Raw genomic sequence first — 16831 nt, 5'->3', positions numbered from 1 at the left:
TATCAGTCAACGAAAAATCACGCAATGTTAGTGATGCAGCCGAGATATGAGGAGAACGCGAAACGTATCTGAGAGCCGGACGACACACAATGCGCACACCACATGCAAGACATCGGTTCATCGCACACTCACAAAGTCTGCGTTGTCAGCTACAAAGATTACGAGTCTCTGCACTGTTTGCTTGATGCCTGTTTGGAATCCGCTTGTAGCTAAAGTTGTGCCCGGAAACTCAATACTAAAGCATTCGCACAATTTACAAGAAGAGTTAACGGGAGCGTATTCAACAGTCGACCGCCTCTCCACACCGAACACACTTTCACGCGCCCCCCAAAGCCAGGAGCCACGCCGTGACTTCTTATTGGACGGGAGACTCGGGCGCTGCAATGTGCGCGTGCACGAGAGACACGCGCTGTATCGCCAAGCGCGAGTCGTTGCTGGCGCTTTTCTAATGGCGATGCTATGAGTAACGCCTAGGGGCTTTACCGATGAGGCGCTTGGAAGATACCTCACGAGAGTGCTCGTAACTGGCATGTGGAGAGCTCTCTGTGGCAATTTATCTAACGTAGCTCAGTATTATCCACCGGCACCTGAGCTTGGCTACAGCGTACACGGGTTGGGCCGAAATAAACGACTTTTATCTATAGTCAATCTATAGACGGCATAAACCTTTAAACCTGAAGCAATAAGACTTTCACAGTATCGGCTGTGTTGTAGTTCATCTCACGCCTTACCACAAATGGTATTCGGTCTGTTCGCACAAGTTAACCTGACCTTTGGTGATGTCCCACCCTATGGCGTCCATCGGCCGTGATATATAAAACCGTGGAGAATGATTCGAATTGCAAAGAAGTATACAGGGTGTTTACAGGGAGCCAAACCTTAAGATATGCAAATGCTACGTAGCTGGAGAGAACCAAGGTAATGTTCTTTACCGTCGCTTGGAGATAGATTATTTTATGCGCTCCCCCTTATTAGATAATTAGTCTTAATTAATCAACTTGTCAAATATTATAATGGAATGAAAAGTTCCAATGAGAAACTTGTAGAGCAACATGAGAAACTCCTGTTGCTCAACACGTGCTTCATGAAAGTGTTTTTCCGCGACCAGTCGCGCAGCAATAGTGTCTGTGTGCGTGCGTGTGTGTGTGTGTGTGTGTGTGTGTGTGTGTGTGTGTGTGTGCGTGTGTGTGTGTGTGTGTGAGAGAGAGAGAGAGAGAGAGAGAGAAGAAATTTGTAGACTGGTATAGACAAAAAGAAATAGACCAAAATAAATCTAAACTTTATCGACTTTTGTCTATTGACAGTCTGTAGACTTTGTATAAACAAAAGACCCAATCTCTAGAAAGGCAAGGTCGTCTATAAAAAGTCTGTAGACTTTCTATAGACCGTCTAAACTCATTTATGTAAGGGCAGAGCCATTCAGACTGACTCTTCACCGTTTCTGTGGAGAGAAATAAAATAAAAGTGTAACAAGAGGTTAACAAGAAGCCGCTTGCGATGGAAAGTGGCACAGGCATGCACAGCGAAACTGCCATGATGCCGCGCAAACAACAACAACAACAAACATTTTTGAAAGACAGGGGTATGTTCAGCGCCGAGCAACACGCAACTCGCTAGAAGGCGGAACGTATCGCATTAAGAGTCAGCTTGTAACCAGTGGACTTTTGTAATGGAGCAAGGCGGAAAGGTATAGAAGACGGATTGCTGTTTGACGCATGCAAATTGCACGGCGCTATACACTATAGGACAGTACAAGAAAATAAACCTGGGCGAGTGGACAGAAAAGTATGTGACAGCGGGATGCATAAGTGTACCGACATGAACATTAGCAGCAAATGGAAGAAAGATGTCCAGGAAATAAAAAAAAAGATGATTGCACAGTAAAACGTCGTCGAGTTTATTAACAGCGTCGGGGGTTTTGCACTTACAGCGTCACTGACACTGACACTCGATAATAAATTGACACTGTTGATCACTTACTCAGGTGCCTGCTCATTCATATGCAGTTGCGTTAAACATAATTTATTAGTAGGGTCCGCAGGTGTGAATTCTTTTCTTTGACGTCACCTAAATTTAGTGCAGGCTTCTTTTCATTCCCTTTCCCTAACTCATATATTCTGCACTTTGCGAAATTGAATAGAGGTCGTGCAAGTATTCAAATTTTCTTGCAACATTATAATTCTCAGCTCAATATAGCCTAAACCAAGGGTCTTATAACCTAAAATCATTCCAATATGTTCTATGTTTCTATTCCAATCGCTTGACGTCAAATTTGCGTAACCGCCGAAGCAAACATCGGGCGGTCACTCGAAGGCTTGTCTGAACAGACAAATCAAACGCTCTCCTCGTTCATAGGATGTCACGTTCGCCTTCTTGAAAAACGAATAACATCGCCTACACTGAGCGGCTTGTCTTATCTAATTTGCTGCAAAAGGCCAGGAGCATGGTCAAGTGGAGAGGGATTCGATGGGGCCGAGCCAGTGCACTGAAAATTTATCACCGGATGAAGAGGGTGGTGCCGGAGTTTGCGATTGGCCTGCTTTCCCTTACTTATATTGCAGTTACCGGTCGAAAATCGTGGCGGCATGCAACGGAAGCTTAAGAGTGACGCTAAAACGGATCCTCAGAAAAGAAAAGTTGGCAGAACGATGTCCTAAACGTGCCGAAAGTGCTCGAAAACGTTACACGGCCACGCAGAAAACTTTATTGCGCGCAAATATACCCATGCTCTCCGACAGATGTGAGTAGCCAGTGCCTAATCGATCGGCGGCAGCCATCTTTTATTCCTTTCGGAACGGGGCAGCCGGCAGCTATTCAGAAGAAAATTGAGTTTTGTTCGGCATAGTAATGCATCGTTGACGCGTACACGTCACTTTGACACGGTGAGTTTTGCGGTTTTGTGACGTCGCGTGACAGGCAGGTGAAGTAGGCGCAGCCCGAAAGCGTTTGACCAATAGCCGAGGGCTAATGGCGAAAAGGCGTCGAATCAGAAATAACTATTTTTCTTTTGTTCGGTGAAATCATGCATAATCCGTGTTCACGTCGTAATAGATGGGTAGATATTGTCATTTTGATGACGTCGCTTGGCAGACAGGTGCAAGGAGGGCGGTCCAAAAAGTTTTTTACCCATCGCGGAGGGCTGATTACAGAATTGGAATAGAAACGTTTGGAATAGTTTTACGTTATAGCACCCCTATGTACTGTCTCATTCAGTATTACTTCCAACATGAGAAAGAGTGCAAATTTAGGCTTGTTGGTAGATGGCATAGACAAATACAGAGTAATGTATGGTTGAGGAGAGACGGAATGAACGGCATATCGCCCACTCATTCTATTTGTCGTATTCTAGGGTCGAGCTCGTGGTGCTAACGTGCAGCGCGCTTGAGAAACAAGTGTCGAACCTTTCGCAGTTAAAGCTATGCGCATCAATACCTGCGTGCCCGCTATCTGCTTTTTCCAGACTTGACACGCCTAATTGTCTACGTGGCGAAGTGGTGATACACTGGCCCTTCGAGCAGCGGCGGCGTAGCATTACGAAGCACGCCGCGCTATACGCACGACAAGCTGCGCCTGTCAGCTGACCAGTGCACCATCGCTTCGCGATGTTTATTTTTTTTTTTTTCAAAAATCAATTTATTCAAACGACTAATAAGAAATACATGTGAACCATCTGGGCCCTTAGCCTTCTCGGCTAGACTTGGGCCCATGCAGGAAGTGCGAAAAAATCATTATAGCGAGACAACTCAGTATTTTACACAGGATTCATGTAACAGCAGTTATACAGCAGTTATACACAAAGGCAGGCGAAATGCTCAAGAAATTATACAATAGTTCGGAGGACAACATAAAAAATGAGTAAATAAATAAAAAAATAAAAAAAGATGAAATGAAGAATGCATCAAAGAAAAAACACAGACTTATAGTGGAGTCGAATATTGCTGGCTTCGGAAAAATTTTTTTATATCGGCGATTGAGAATTGACCTACTTTTAAGTTAGCAGGCAGTTGGTTCCAAATTTTAGCGGTGGCATAGGCGATAGTTCTTTTACCGTACACATTATTAACAGCTGGAAGGTTAAAACGACAACTGAAAAAATTTCTAGTTGGACGAGATGGATATACAAAAACAGATGATGATAGTGGGATGTTATGGTTTAGTATATGTATAACCACACAAGCTAGTTTGAAATCCCGGATAGCAAAGAAAGGTGTAATGTCTAAGTGACGAAAGAGCGGAGCGGATCTATCTGTGTGTTTACTATGTGTTATTATTCGAAGTGCTCTTTTTTGTAATATTACTATTTGATTTAAGTACGTGTTATACGTAAGTCCCCAGGACTCCACGCAGTAAGTCATATTGCTTTGAAAAAGGCAATAATACAAACTTTTTAATGTGTGAAGCGAAAAGAACTTTCTAGCTTTTATTAGGATAAAGCAAGCCCGTCTCAATTTGCTGCTTACTCGAATTATGTGAGGATTAAAATTGAAAGCTGAATCTAGAGTTATACCAAGATATACCTGTTGATCGACTCGTTCGAGGCGATTGGATTGGATTGGAGAAACTTTATTTATGCCTGCAGTTGGGCGCTCGCGCGCCCCGACGAGGGCCTACGTCATCCTCGAAGGTGCCGTTACTCGGCGCGGGTCTCCGCTCGCCGTTGCCGGCTCGCTGGGTCCGTGCCTTTCGAGCGCCTCGAGGACCTGCTGGACGGCCCAGAGCTGATCGTCTCGGTCGTAGCTCTTCGCGGCTGCCTCGGGCCTCGTAACTCATTTAAGCTATATGAATTTTTATATGGACTAGAGAACACAATGTATTTAGTCTTTGAGGTGTGTATTGTTAATTTATTTTGTAAAAACCACTGGCACATCTGAGAAAGATCACTATTACCGTGCCTTTCGAGCATATTAGGGTCATGACTAGAGAAGAGAAGGGCTGTGTCATCAGCATACATAATAGTTTGGGCATAATTCAAAGCATCTGGCAGATCATTTATGTACAAGGAAAAGAGTAATGGTCCCAATACCGAGCCCTGAGGCACGCCACAAAGGATGGAATGAACGCTTGATACGGATTTGTCGATTTTAACACATTGCTTGCGACCAGAAAGATAGCTTTCGAAAAACTGCTTCGCTTGACCTCTGAATCCATACCGATGTAGTTTTGATAGTAGTATATCATGGTTCACAGTGTCAAACGCTTTTTTAATATCAACAAAAATGCCAACTACATACTCTTTGTTATTTAATGCTTTGTTAATAAATTCACTTAAACATTGTACAGCCGTGGAAGTAGATCTGTTTTTCCTAAAACCGTGCTGGTTATCTACTAGTACGTTATATTTATCTAGAAAATGGGTAAAACGTTTCTTCAATAACTTCTCAAATACTGTGTTAAGGGCACTAAGTATTGATATTGGTCGGTAGTTCTGGATGTCATCCTTACTACCGGACTTGTATATTGGTGTGACTTGCGCTATTTTAAATGCGTCTGGATATGTGGTCATGTAGAAGGATGCATTAAATAATTTTTCTAAATGCCCACTCAGTTCCTCGATGTGCTGTTTAATGACGAGTAAGGGGATCTTATCTTTACCTGGCGTTCTTCCTCCAGTCATTGTTTTAACGGTAGAAATGATTTCATCCTGAGTAATGTCATCAAAAACAAAAGAATTAAGTACAGGAGCTGGGAGCTCGGGGGCTTCGTGCATACTTAGTTGTTTCGCAAGAGTTGGACCTATATTACAAAAGTATTGATTGAAGTCTTCCGCAAGGCTTTCTGTGGTTCTAGTAGGTGGGATAATTTCTGGCAATATATGATCCTTCTCTCGAAGTGTAATGACCGAGTTTACTATTTCCCACATTTTACGCGGGGCATGTTGGTTGCTTTCTATAAGAGTTGTATGATACTTCTTTTTGGATTTTTGATACCTGGCCCTTGCGCCAAAAAAACCCCATACATCATCATCTTTTTGGATTTTCTAAGTAAGGCCACGGCATGCGAAGGAAAAGAACGAAGAAAAGCGCAGGGATTTATGAGCAACGCTGGAACTGCAACACACCGTAAACGTACATCTCGAGCGCCTCGCATGATAGCGCTACCAGCGCTACCTACAGAGCGCTCGGGCAACGATTCGCGTATTGCCATTCCTGCCGATCGCAAGTAGTACATCACGACTCGGTCTGTTCCTTTGTCTTTATTTTTTTGCCGTCTCAGAGTGATCAATTTGCCAGCTGAACACTCACCTAGAATGCACCTAGTAATCGAATTTTCCTTCGAACAGTACTATAACGTTGCGACTAAGAGAAACAGGAGTAAGCCGGTGCTGGCAGAATGAGAAAGGGCGAAAACAAGACCTTGCATTAGGCTAGATATCGTTGTTGCTTCCTTCTGATGCCAGAGAAAGCTTCCACGGTGACTAAAGAAAGAAAGAGCAAAAAAAAAAAGTAGGCGCGGAGGACGAACACGAACGGAAGTGCAACGCGCATACAACGAGAAAATGGCCGTGATTCTCGAAGGACTATGGAAGAGCGTACACTTGGTCGTCCCAATATACGCATTCCCTCGGCAACCCGTGCTCATTTGTTTTGCTCGTGGCAGAGAACGACGCGGCTGGTCTGAGACGAAACGTGGGCCCACCGTTGGATTGCCCATCCGAGCTCCGTACAAATAAGAACCACTCTCTCGGTAAGCCCGTGCAACGGATCGAGGTTCGGCGGCGTTATCCGCTGCTGAAGAAGGATACGTCTTCGTCTCGCGCATTTGTCGATACCACCGCGAAAACCGAAGCTTTTCCCCGAACAGCGACTCGCCAGAGCGAAGGTGGTAATATTCTATGTAACACGAGATCCCCACCTCCTCCATTCTCGCCCCCCCCCCTTCCCCGCTCATAATAAGCGGTGCGCGTTGGTGGGCTGAGTGCTTTACAAGTAGGACTTTCGGATAAGTGTCGAACATTTCCTTGCTGTTTTGTGCTTCCTACTGAATCTGGCTGCTGTGTTTACTGTTCGCTCGAACAGCTCACGACTAAATCGACCTATTTATGTACCGATCATTTTCAAAAAACCTATTTGCCCAAGGAGAATGATAGAGCAACAGAAAGCCAACTGCCGCCGCACAGAAAGTAGCAGTTTCGCCAGGAAGGCGAAACATTGAATACATTTATCGTAGTTTTATCGGTCGTATTAATCCGTAACATTCGCTTACTAACGAAATAACAAGCATGGTGTCACGCGCGCACCGGCAAACACATCGCAATCGGCGACAACTGACACTGATTGTCAAAACAGTGGCGTGAGGAAAAAGGGCGGCAGCAGCGATCGAATTGTCCTTCTTGATGCCTCTCGCTTCAACGCGAACTAAGCGGCAAGAACACCACGCACACAAAGCTATCAGCCCTCGGCGCACCTATACTCTGTGCTGATTGCCGATGACTTTCAAGATAGGGCTCTCTCGGACACGTTAAGCTGCGCCATACGCATCCGCCACCGCCGGAGTAAAACGCCTCCCTGGCACCTTGCACGCAATGGGAGACGGCGTGCTTCCTCTATTTCCGCCTTCCTCTCTTGCGTATGCGAGATTGAGCGATCATCCTCGGCTCACCCTCGCACGCTTTAATTCGCAGTCACAGAATACGGTGCTTCGTCACGATGTTATCGCTCTTGGTCGTTATTCAGAACATCATGGCGACACCAACGGCGATAGCGGTGGCGGAAATGCACCTGGTGTGTCCATATAATTTTTATCGCAATAACAGAGGTGGTGCGCAAGCTGATTAGACTGAGCTTGATGCACCAAGCGCATGGTTGCACAGATGCTTATAGAACTTATATCAGGTGCTCTACACCTATGGAAACTCAGATATCCTAGTAGTTCCTTGCAGCACTGTGGAAGCTACACGAATTCTTAACCAATAGGAAGGCCGAATTCTCCTCGAGATGTGCTCATTCGCGCCACGTCGTCTGCGCAACGTGTGCTTGCCATCTTTCAGCAAATGCTCCATGGTTGGTGGGTTGACGAAAAAATGTTTTCACGCCGTAACGAAAATCTTCGTTTAAATGTATACGACAACGGCGCTTCGCTTCAGCTGTACACTTTCCCTACAGTTACCTTGCAGCCTCCTCAGTAAGCAGTAAGGGTGAACGCCCTCATAAATGTTCATCTGCAGCACAGCGTCTGCTCAGCGTCTACTTGACGTTTGCTCGCTACCGTCATCACGTACCATGCTAGAGTGGGTTAGTAAATTAATGATGCAGGGAACAATTAGGTCTTTATATCCGCATCGCCAACGCATCACCAGTGTTAATGGCTTGGCGCCATCTGCTAACGTAGCAATAAAACCAGTTTTACGACTCGGCGCCATGTCTGTAGCGCTAGCAGCGTGAAAACAAACAGCCAATATCAATAATTCCTACAAAACATACCTAATGCTTTGACCTCAGCCTCAGATGAGACAGCGACGGCGGATTTTGCCACTTCTTGCTGACCGGTCGCAGAGCCAGTAGCAAGCGCGTACTCAGTTCGAAGCGGGTAGTCGGCGCTGTATACGGTCGCTGCCATGTTTCCATAGCTGATCATGGTTAGGGTGGCTATTATGGTTACCATCGATAACTGCCACAGCAATACTCGGTATAGGACGGGCATGCGCGAAGGCCATAACATGTCACGTATCGCAGTACCGTATGATGTAGCGAGCACAAATAAAACTCTCCAGTGGAGCCAATTATCGGCCAGTTACGCCTGGAACTATGCCCGCTGGGCAAGGATATTGCCTGTGTACGCCTCGTACTATCGGCAGTGCTGCAAAGTAATTGTGAGATGGAGTACAGACATGTCTTGACTGTTGCCTGGAGCATAGGGCATTAGGCTGAAGCAGGTCTGAAAAGGACAGATTCAAGACGCGAGTATACCTACCAATTATAACTATTGGGTAACGAACGAGCTTTTGGAAATGGAATTGGAACGTTGATGGAAATGAAATGATGATCATTTATAGTAGTGCAATTCAGTCCGCTGTTCGCGATTCAAATAGGAATTACAATTTTAATTATACAAAGTCTGAAAAAGTAGTAAGTGGCCCGGCCTGGCGGTAAAGTCTTGGCAAGTAGGTTGTAGTATATAAGGTTACTGTGCGTAAATTGGCTGTTCTTAACTGCAGCAATATACGCCGTGGTTTCTTCCACACAGGCAACGTAACACTAATGAGAAAGAGCTTATCATTGGCATTGCTGTCATTAAGTCGAAAGGCTTCCCGTCTTTGTCTTTTCCATAAAATTTACTATCACATGTCTTTAAGAGACCAGCTCATTTCAAGACCCACTATTATTCGTCTCGGGTTGACCACAAAAATAAAGTCGGCTGCATCCGCTGCAATACGAAGCCTTTCTCTCATTCATTCATGCCACCCACAACTACAGACTGGAACCACCTATCGGCTTCTATTGCGTCTGTCACCGACAGTACGCTTCTTGGAAAATGCTTCTTTGATTGTTTTTCTTGCGATACTAACGCCTGATATATTTATTTTTTTAGCACCAATACGTATCATATACATCTGCCGTAAAGCGATATATCTGTTCACGTGGTTCACATGCACTGGGCACCTTACATTATTACGCCTCTGGCATATTGTTAACCACTGGTGTTTATCTTTTTCTTTTCTTCCCCTTTCGGTTCACTACACACTAGCTTAATGTCAGGCCATATTTAATGTTTGTTATAATTACTGTCTTCCAGTGTTCTTATATTTTTAACACTTGTATAATGTTGCCACCTTCTTTTCTCTGAATTCTCAATTGTAAATTCGCTCCCCTCTTTAAACTGCGGTGATTGAGGGAATTTATAATAAATAAATAAATAAATGCTGTTGGGTTGCGAGGCACGAGGTCGCGGGATCGAATCCTGGCGACGGCGACCGCATTTCGAGGGGGGCGAAACGCGGAAACACCCGTGTGCTTAGATTTAGGTGTCACGTTAAAGAATCGCTGGGGGTCCTAATTATTCCGGAGCCCCTCTCTAGGACGTGCCTCATAATCAAATCGTAGTTTTGGCACGTAAAACCCCATAATTTATGATAGAGTGTATAAGGACGTATAACGAGGACGTAGAAAGAAACAGATACACAAAGAAGCGGTGTCTCTGTGTATCTGTTTCTTTCTACGTCCTCGTTCAGTTTCGCTTGTACACTCTATCGTAGATTCTAACCAACTAGCCCGCCAACGTGTTTTACCCCTAAATTAAGAATAAGTACAGCAATATCTATTGCTTAAAATTGGAGTTCCTTTATTAGCAGATTTTTGCCCTGTGTTTATGAGTATTAGAAAGTAAATGAAGTTCCCGCCAACGAGCAACGTTGCCCACGAGTGGAGCAGCACAACGGGCAGAGCTGTTCAGTGCATCCCGGCGCACAGGAGGGTTGGACGTGCACGACTTTTTCGAGTTAGCACTCCAACTTCTGCGGTCTTTGTGATATACAAAACGGCATCGACGAATTCTGCCGTGAATGAGTGCCAGCACTGCAATATTACCTCTACTGGTATATCCTCCCACATAGCTTGACTTGGGACCCTATAACGCGAAATTATTTCAATATGTCTTCATTCCAATCACCTGACGTCAAGCTTGCGTAACCACCGACGCAAGGATCGGGCGGTCTCCCACAGGGTTGTCTGAACAGACCAATCAAACGCTCTCCTCGTTTATAGGAGGTCACTTTTCTTTGCTTTAAAAACTAATAACATTGCCTACACTGAGCTGTTTGTCTTGTCTAATTGTCTGACAAGAGGCGAGGAGCATGCTGAAGTGGAGAGGGATTCGATGGGGTCGAGCCAGTGCACTGAAAATCGATAACCGGATCAAGAGGGTGGTGCCGGCTTCTGCGGTTGGTCCGCTTTGCCTCGTCGCAAATCGCAGCATCATGCAACGGAAGCTTAACAATGACGCTGAAACGGATCCTCAGCAAAGAAGATTTGGCAGAACGAGGCCGTAAACGTGCCGAAAGTGCTCGAATACGTTACACGGCCACGCAAGAAGTTTTATTATACGCAATTAAACCTATGCTCTCCGGTAGGTGCGAATCGCCAGTGCCTGAGCGATTGGTGGCAGCCATCTTTTATTCCTTTCGGAATGGGGCAGTCTGCGTCTATTCAGAAGAAAATTAAGTTTTGTTCGGCATATTAATCCATCTTTATCGCGTACTTAGACGCATCAGTTATTGCCGTTTTGTGACGTCGCGTGACAGGTAGGTGAAGTGGGTGCAGCCCGAAAACTTTTGACCAATAGCCGAGGGCTTATGGCGAAAAGGGGTTGAATCAGAAATACCTATCTTTATTTTGTTCGACCAAATCGTGCATAATCAGTGTGTACACGTCATATCAGATGGGGAGCTATCACGGTTTTCGTGAGGTCGCGTTACAGACAGGTTAAGTGGGGATGGTCCAAAAAAGTTTTGACCAATCGTGGAGGGCTAATTGCAGAATTGGAATAGAAAAGTTTGGAATAGTTTTATGTTATAGCGCCCTTGGCTTAAAAAAAAATAGAAAAGCCTGGCGCATGCAACCAACAAAAGTATGGTCTTCGAAATCGGTTTGTGTTACTTGGAAGCGGCCATCGCTAGGGCGTAGATTTGGGCACCACGTATTATTGTAAACATAATTCAACGCTTCATAAATCATGACCTGCTGGAACATTGACTTGACAAGTAAAACATTATTTTCTTACAACTAAAGCCGCCCTTGTCTAAATTGGCCTATATTGTATTCTAAGAGAGCTGGAGCCTGAGTTGCAACGAAATTTACTGATCCACCAAGGTTTACACACTCATCCCTCTTAAATCTCGCATTGTTCTGTCAGTTCTTCCCAATTTTACGCGGAATACGCGGTCGCATAGCCCACATACACGGTGAAAGAATACTTCGTGACTCTAAACTGATTAAGAGTTTCTCTTGGGGGTCCCTTTAAAGCTAATACTTCTTCATAAAAACCTTCCCGTAATTTGCTGACCGCCGCCAACGACGATTAAACGTTCTGTCTTACACAGGCATGCTGTGGACTGCACCTGAACTACAACGGCGTGGTGAACCACTGGCTGCTGGAACGCAAAAAGGAGATGTCTACTCATTTGCAATCATTGCGCATGAGATCGTGCTCAGGCAGGGACCTTTCTACCTAGGTCCGTCGGTTCAACTGTGCCCTAAAGGTGAAGTATGCAACTAAATTGACGTCCGCTTTCGTTGTGCCATCTTGGCAAAACTTTATCGCTGACGTATTCAACAACAGCCAAAAGCCGCGCATGAAATCGGCGAGGATGGCAGTCTGCCCTCCGTACAAATACCAGGCACAGTCAAAAGCAGCCTGCATAAAGATATTCCGCCGCCTGAAACAAGTTTCCTCCTACAGAAAGTATACATAGCTTAAGGAAACGTATCTGTACGTGAGAGTTCAACTTGTGTTTAGGAATCCGAACTTTCTTATTGGGAGAAGATGCTGAAAAAAGATGTGACAATAACTAAAGGAAGCTATAGGAGGAATTGTTCTTAAGCCGCGCAGCTCCTGATATTCATAGTGTCCAGAGCATGTCCTTTCTGTTTAGTTGCCCGTGGTTGTTTTATAATTATACGCTCTGAGAAAGCAATAACACAAAAAATATTGTATGAACGCATAATTTCTTATTGCGTTTCTGCATCACTATTAGCCACTATTGCAGGTCGGTGTGGGAAGACATGTATTACGTTCGTACAGCAACATCAAATCTTTCGTTAGACTTGTTAGCTTATGGATCGGATCGGAAAACATTTATTGGGCTCTAGAAAAGAGATATTCGCGGCTTCAGACGGCCTCTTCCATCTTCTGATGGATTCTTCTGTCTGCAATCACAGGGTTGGTGCCCTAGACCAAGGCTCCACTGAGTATGGCCAACCCGCGAGCTCGCTCTACTAGGCGCTTTTGGCCGTTCAAGCTTACGCTGGAAAGCACACTCTCCCACGGTTCCGCACTCGGGTTTTTAATATTATAGGTAGTTGGGGACTCAATATTTTGACAGGCCCATGATATGTGGTATAGATCTGGTTTCTCTCCGCACCATGGGCACTTAGCATCATACTGTGTAGGGAAAATTTTATTGAGAAGGTTTAGATTCGGGAAAGTACCCGTCTGCAGTTGTCGCCGTGCAACAGCATCCTCTCTGCTTAGATCCTTATCTGGGGGTGGGTACTTCAGTCTCACCCCTTTATAATAATTTAGGATATCTGAGTAGCCCATGGGTACTGACTCGGTTTCCTCAATGCTGGATGTGTCGGACGCCCGGTTGGTATGCCCTCGAGCTATCCTATCCGCCTCTTGGTTCCCTGTTATGCCAGTGTGCCCTGGTACCCAGATTATGGTATGTTGAACTTTGTTTCCCGGGTCGCATGAGCAGAGTATGTGGCGTGCTCTGCGCCCAATTCTGCCGTTTGTATAATTACGGCATGCTGCTTGAGAGTCTGTTATTATTGTTAGGGACCTGCCAGATCGATAGCCCTCCAGTGCTGCCAGAACCACAGCTGCCTCTTCGGCCTCGACTACCGTGCAGTCCTGTAGTGATGCGCTGGTGATCTCCTTGAGGTCCGAATGAACCACCGTCGCCACTGCTCTGCTGTTTTGTCTTCCGTCTTTGACGAACGTTGCCGCGTCCGTATACCTTGTGTTGTCCTTGTTCGCCGAGGTTCTCTGCACTTACTCCGCTCTTGCTTCTCTACGCTCCTTGTGCAGGTTCCGGTCCATATTCTTGGGTATCGGTGCGACTCGCAGTGTACTGCGATACTTGTCCGGAATGGCCTCGGTACGTTCGATCTCTTGGATCATGTTGGCGCCGTCGTATCTTCGCAGGAGCACCCTTCCCGTGGGGGTCTGCATCAACCTACGTGCCTGAGAGCATAGTAGTGCTTCTCTTAGTTCACTGAAGGTATTGTGCAGTCCCAGGGCCAGCAGTTTCTCGGTCGATGTGCACTGCGGCAGGTGAAGCGCAGTTTTGTACGCCTTTCGCAGTATGGCGTCCGCTTGTTCTTCTTCTTGCTTGATGCATTTGTGGTAGGGAAGGCTATACACCAATCTGCTAACCACGAGGCTCCTCACTAGCCTGAGTGTGTCGCTCTCCTTCATACCGTGTCTCTTGCTAGATACTCTGTTGATTATACGGGCTACCTGCATGGTGGCAGTCTTCAGCAGTGTCAGAGTATGATTGCACCGTTGATTGGACTGAAGCCACATCCCCAGGATCCGAATGGTGGTCTTCTCCGGAATGCGTTGTCCCGCGAGGTATACGTTGAGGCTGAGCTCATCGCTTGTAGGGACCGTTCGATTTTGTTTGCCTCGCCACACCCTTAGGAGCTCGGACTTCTCCGTCGAGCAGGCGAGGCCCCTGGCCCTAACGCAGGTTTCTACGCAGGTGGTCGCTTTTTGCAGGCACTCTTCTTTTTCGCTGAGCGATCCCCGGTTCACCCATACCGTGATGTCGTCAGCGTACATGGCGTGCCGTATGCCTTCAAGTTGTTCGAGTTGTCTTGCTAGCCCGATCATTGCGACGTTGAAGAGAATGGGGGAGATGACCGACACTTGAGGAGTTCCCTTGTTTGGGGAGCGAAACTTCTCTGATCTGACTGCTCCCAGGCCGATTGTTGCTGTCCGGTTAGAGAGGAATGCCTTGACGTAGCCATGAATCCTTCTGCCACAGTTCAGGCTATCAATTCCTGTGAGGATGGCTTCGTGGCTGACATTGTCGAAGGCTCCTTTAATGTCCAGTGCCATGATGACGTGTTCGCTGTTCCGTGAGACGTTGCTGAGCACCTCCTCCTTGAGCTGGAGGAGCACGTCTTGCGTCGATTATTTAGGGCGGAATCTAAACATGCTGGGGGGGGGGGGTACAGCTCGTTGTCCTCCATATAATTTTGTAGCCTCATTGTAACCACCCGCTCGTACAGCTTGCCTAAGCATGACGTGAGAGAGATTGGTCTAAGAATTTCTACTTGCAGTTTTTTGCCAGGTTTTGGAATCATCACGACCTCCGAATGCTTCCACTCCTCGGGTACTGTCTCCTCCGCCCAGTGCTTGTTGATATAGTCAGTAAGTTCGACTACCCAGCCCATCACTGAGGTTGCGAATCAGCGCGTTCTTTATCATGTCTGCGCCTGCAGCCGTATTCCTAGTGGTATTTCTTATTGCTGCGTATACTTCCTTTCTTGGTTATAGGCCTGTCCAGATCAGAATTTTCTTTCCCCTTGTAGCACTCCGTGTAGGCTGGTGGGTCACCGTCCCCGAAGCACTTGTGCCTTACTCTTTCTATGAGCTCATACTCTGAGCCCTGAAACTGGTGAACCAGCCTCTGTATGGCCTTGTTGTTCTCCGACTTGGTTTTAGTCGGGTCCAGGAGTGCTCTGAGTATGCTCCACGTTCGGGCAGTACTCAGGGTTCCGCTTAAGGAATTGCTAAATTGCTGCCAATTTGCACTCGTCAATTGTTTCGCATACTCTTCTGTCCTTGGGCAGGTGATCTTTGTAAGAAAGAGCTATACAGAAAAAAAGGAGGCTTGAAATGTTCAACGGTGGTCGAACAAGAAGTGTTACTAGAGCTAACGTTTCGACAAGAAGACTCGTCTTTCTCAGGGCGCTGACGAGTTCAAGGCCCCTTCTCCAAACGTTGGATCAGGCGACACTGCTTGTTCGATCACTGTTGAGATCGATTTGGGGAGGGCAAAGACACATTCACTTTTAATAAGATGAAGAATTGAAAACTTATCTGGACCAACAGCAGGGGGAAAAAACGAACGCTGACTTTAATTTTTCTTTCATTCTCGTGGGTGCTTTCGCCAGCTGCTTGTCACGTGACGAATCTGGGGACGTATTCGCGGTTGATCACATTCGGTGATATTTTCACTGTCGCCTGACGTAGTACATGGTGCGTTGTACGATGCGAGCGGTTTTGCTCAATTAGCCAATGAGCGCACTCTGAAAGTGACATCTCCGAGAGTGATCGACCGAGAATAAATCCCCAGGGCAAGAAAAATGACATGATCCGTTCGCCTCGAACCTTTTCTGCTGTTGTCATCCATCGCTCTCGATGGGCCGATCCTGCTTACAACGTATAGGAAGAGAGACCCTTGGACCACTCGCGAAGCGCGAGAAGAAAATAACAGGGGACCTATAACGTAAAATTATTCCAATATGTTTTTATTCCAATCTTCTGACGTCAAATTCGCGTAACTGCCGACGCAAGCATCGGCTGGTGAACGGCAGGGTTGTCTCAACAGACCAACCAAACACTCTCCTCGTTTTTAAACGGTCACTTTTGTTTGCTTTAAAAACGAATAACAATTGCCTACAGTGAGCGGCTTGTCTTATCTAATTGGCTGACAAGAGGTGAGGACCAGGCTCAAGGGGAAAGGGATTCGATTGGGCCGAGCCGGTGCACTGAAAATCGATACCTGGATGAAGAGGGTGGTGCCGGCATCTGCGATTGGTCCGCTTTCCCTTACTTAGATTGAGGCGGCAGGTCTAAAATCGCAGCGGCATGCAACGCATGGTTAAGGGTGCCGCTAAAACGAATCCTCAGCAAAGAAGAGTAGGCAGAGCGAGGTCGTAAACGTGCTGAAAGCGCTTGAAAACGTTATACGGCCATGCATGAAGCTTTATTGTGTGCAAATAACCCGACGCTTTTCATCATGTGCGAGTACCCATTGCCTGAGCGATCGGCAGCAGCCATCTTTTATTCCTTTCGGAACGGGGCAGCCTGCGGCTATTCAGAAGAAAATTCAGTTTTGTTCGGCATATTAATGCATCTTTAATGCGTACACGTCGCTATGACG

General features: G+C 46.2%; 1 protein-coding gene across 1 annotated transcript in view; it reads left to right on the top strand.

Annotated features, from left to right (window-relative positions):
- The window catches only part of LOC142582444 (atrial natriuretic peptide receptor 1-like), a 173556-nt gene that overhangs the window by 132983 nt on the left and 23742 nt on the right, over positions 1 to 16831 (top strand). The window contains exon 14 of the mRNA XM_075692167.1: positions 12035 to 12193. Within this exon, the coding sequence (XP_075548282.1) occupies positions 12035 to 12193 (159 nt within the window). The remainder of the gene's footprint in view (positions 1 to 12034; positions 12194 to 16831) is intronic.

This window comes from Dermacentor variabilis, chromosome 5, assembly GCF_050947875.1.
Source record: "Dermacentor variabilis isolate Ectoservices chromosome 5, ASM5094787v1, whole genome shotgun sequence".
NCBI classification, from domain to species: domain Eukaryota; kingdom Metazoa; phylum Arthropoda; class Arachnida; order Ixodida; family Ixodidae; genus Dermacentor; species Dermacentor variabilis.
The sequence above is the reverse complement of the archived record's forward strand: the minus strand, read 5'-3'. Positions and strand labels throughout refer to the sequence as shown.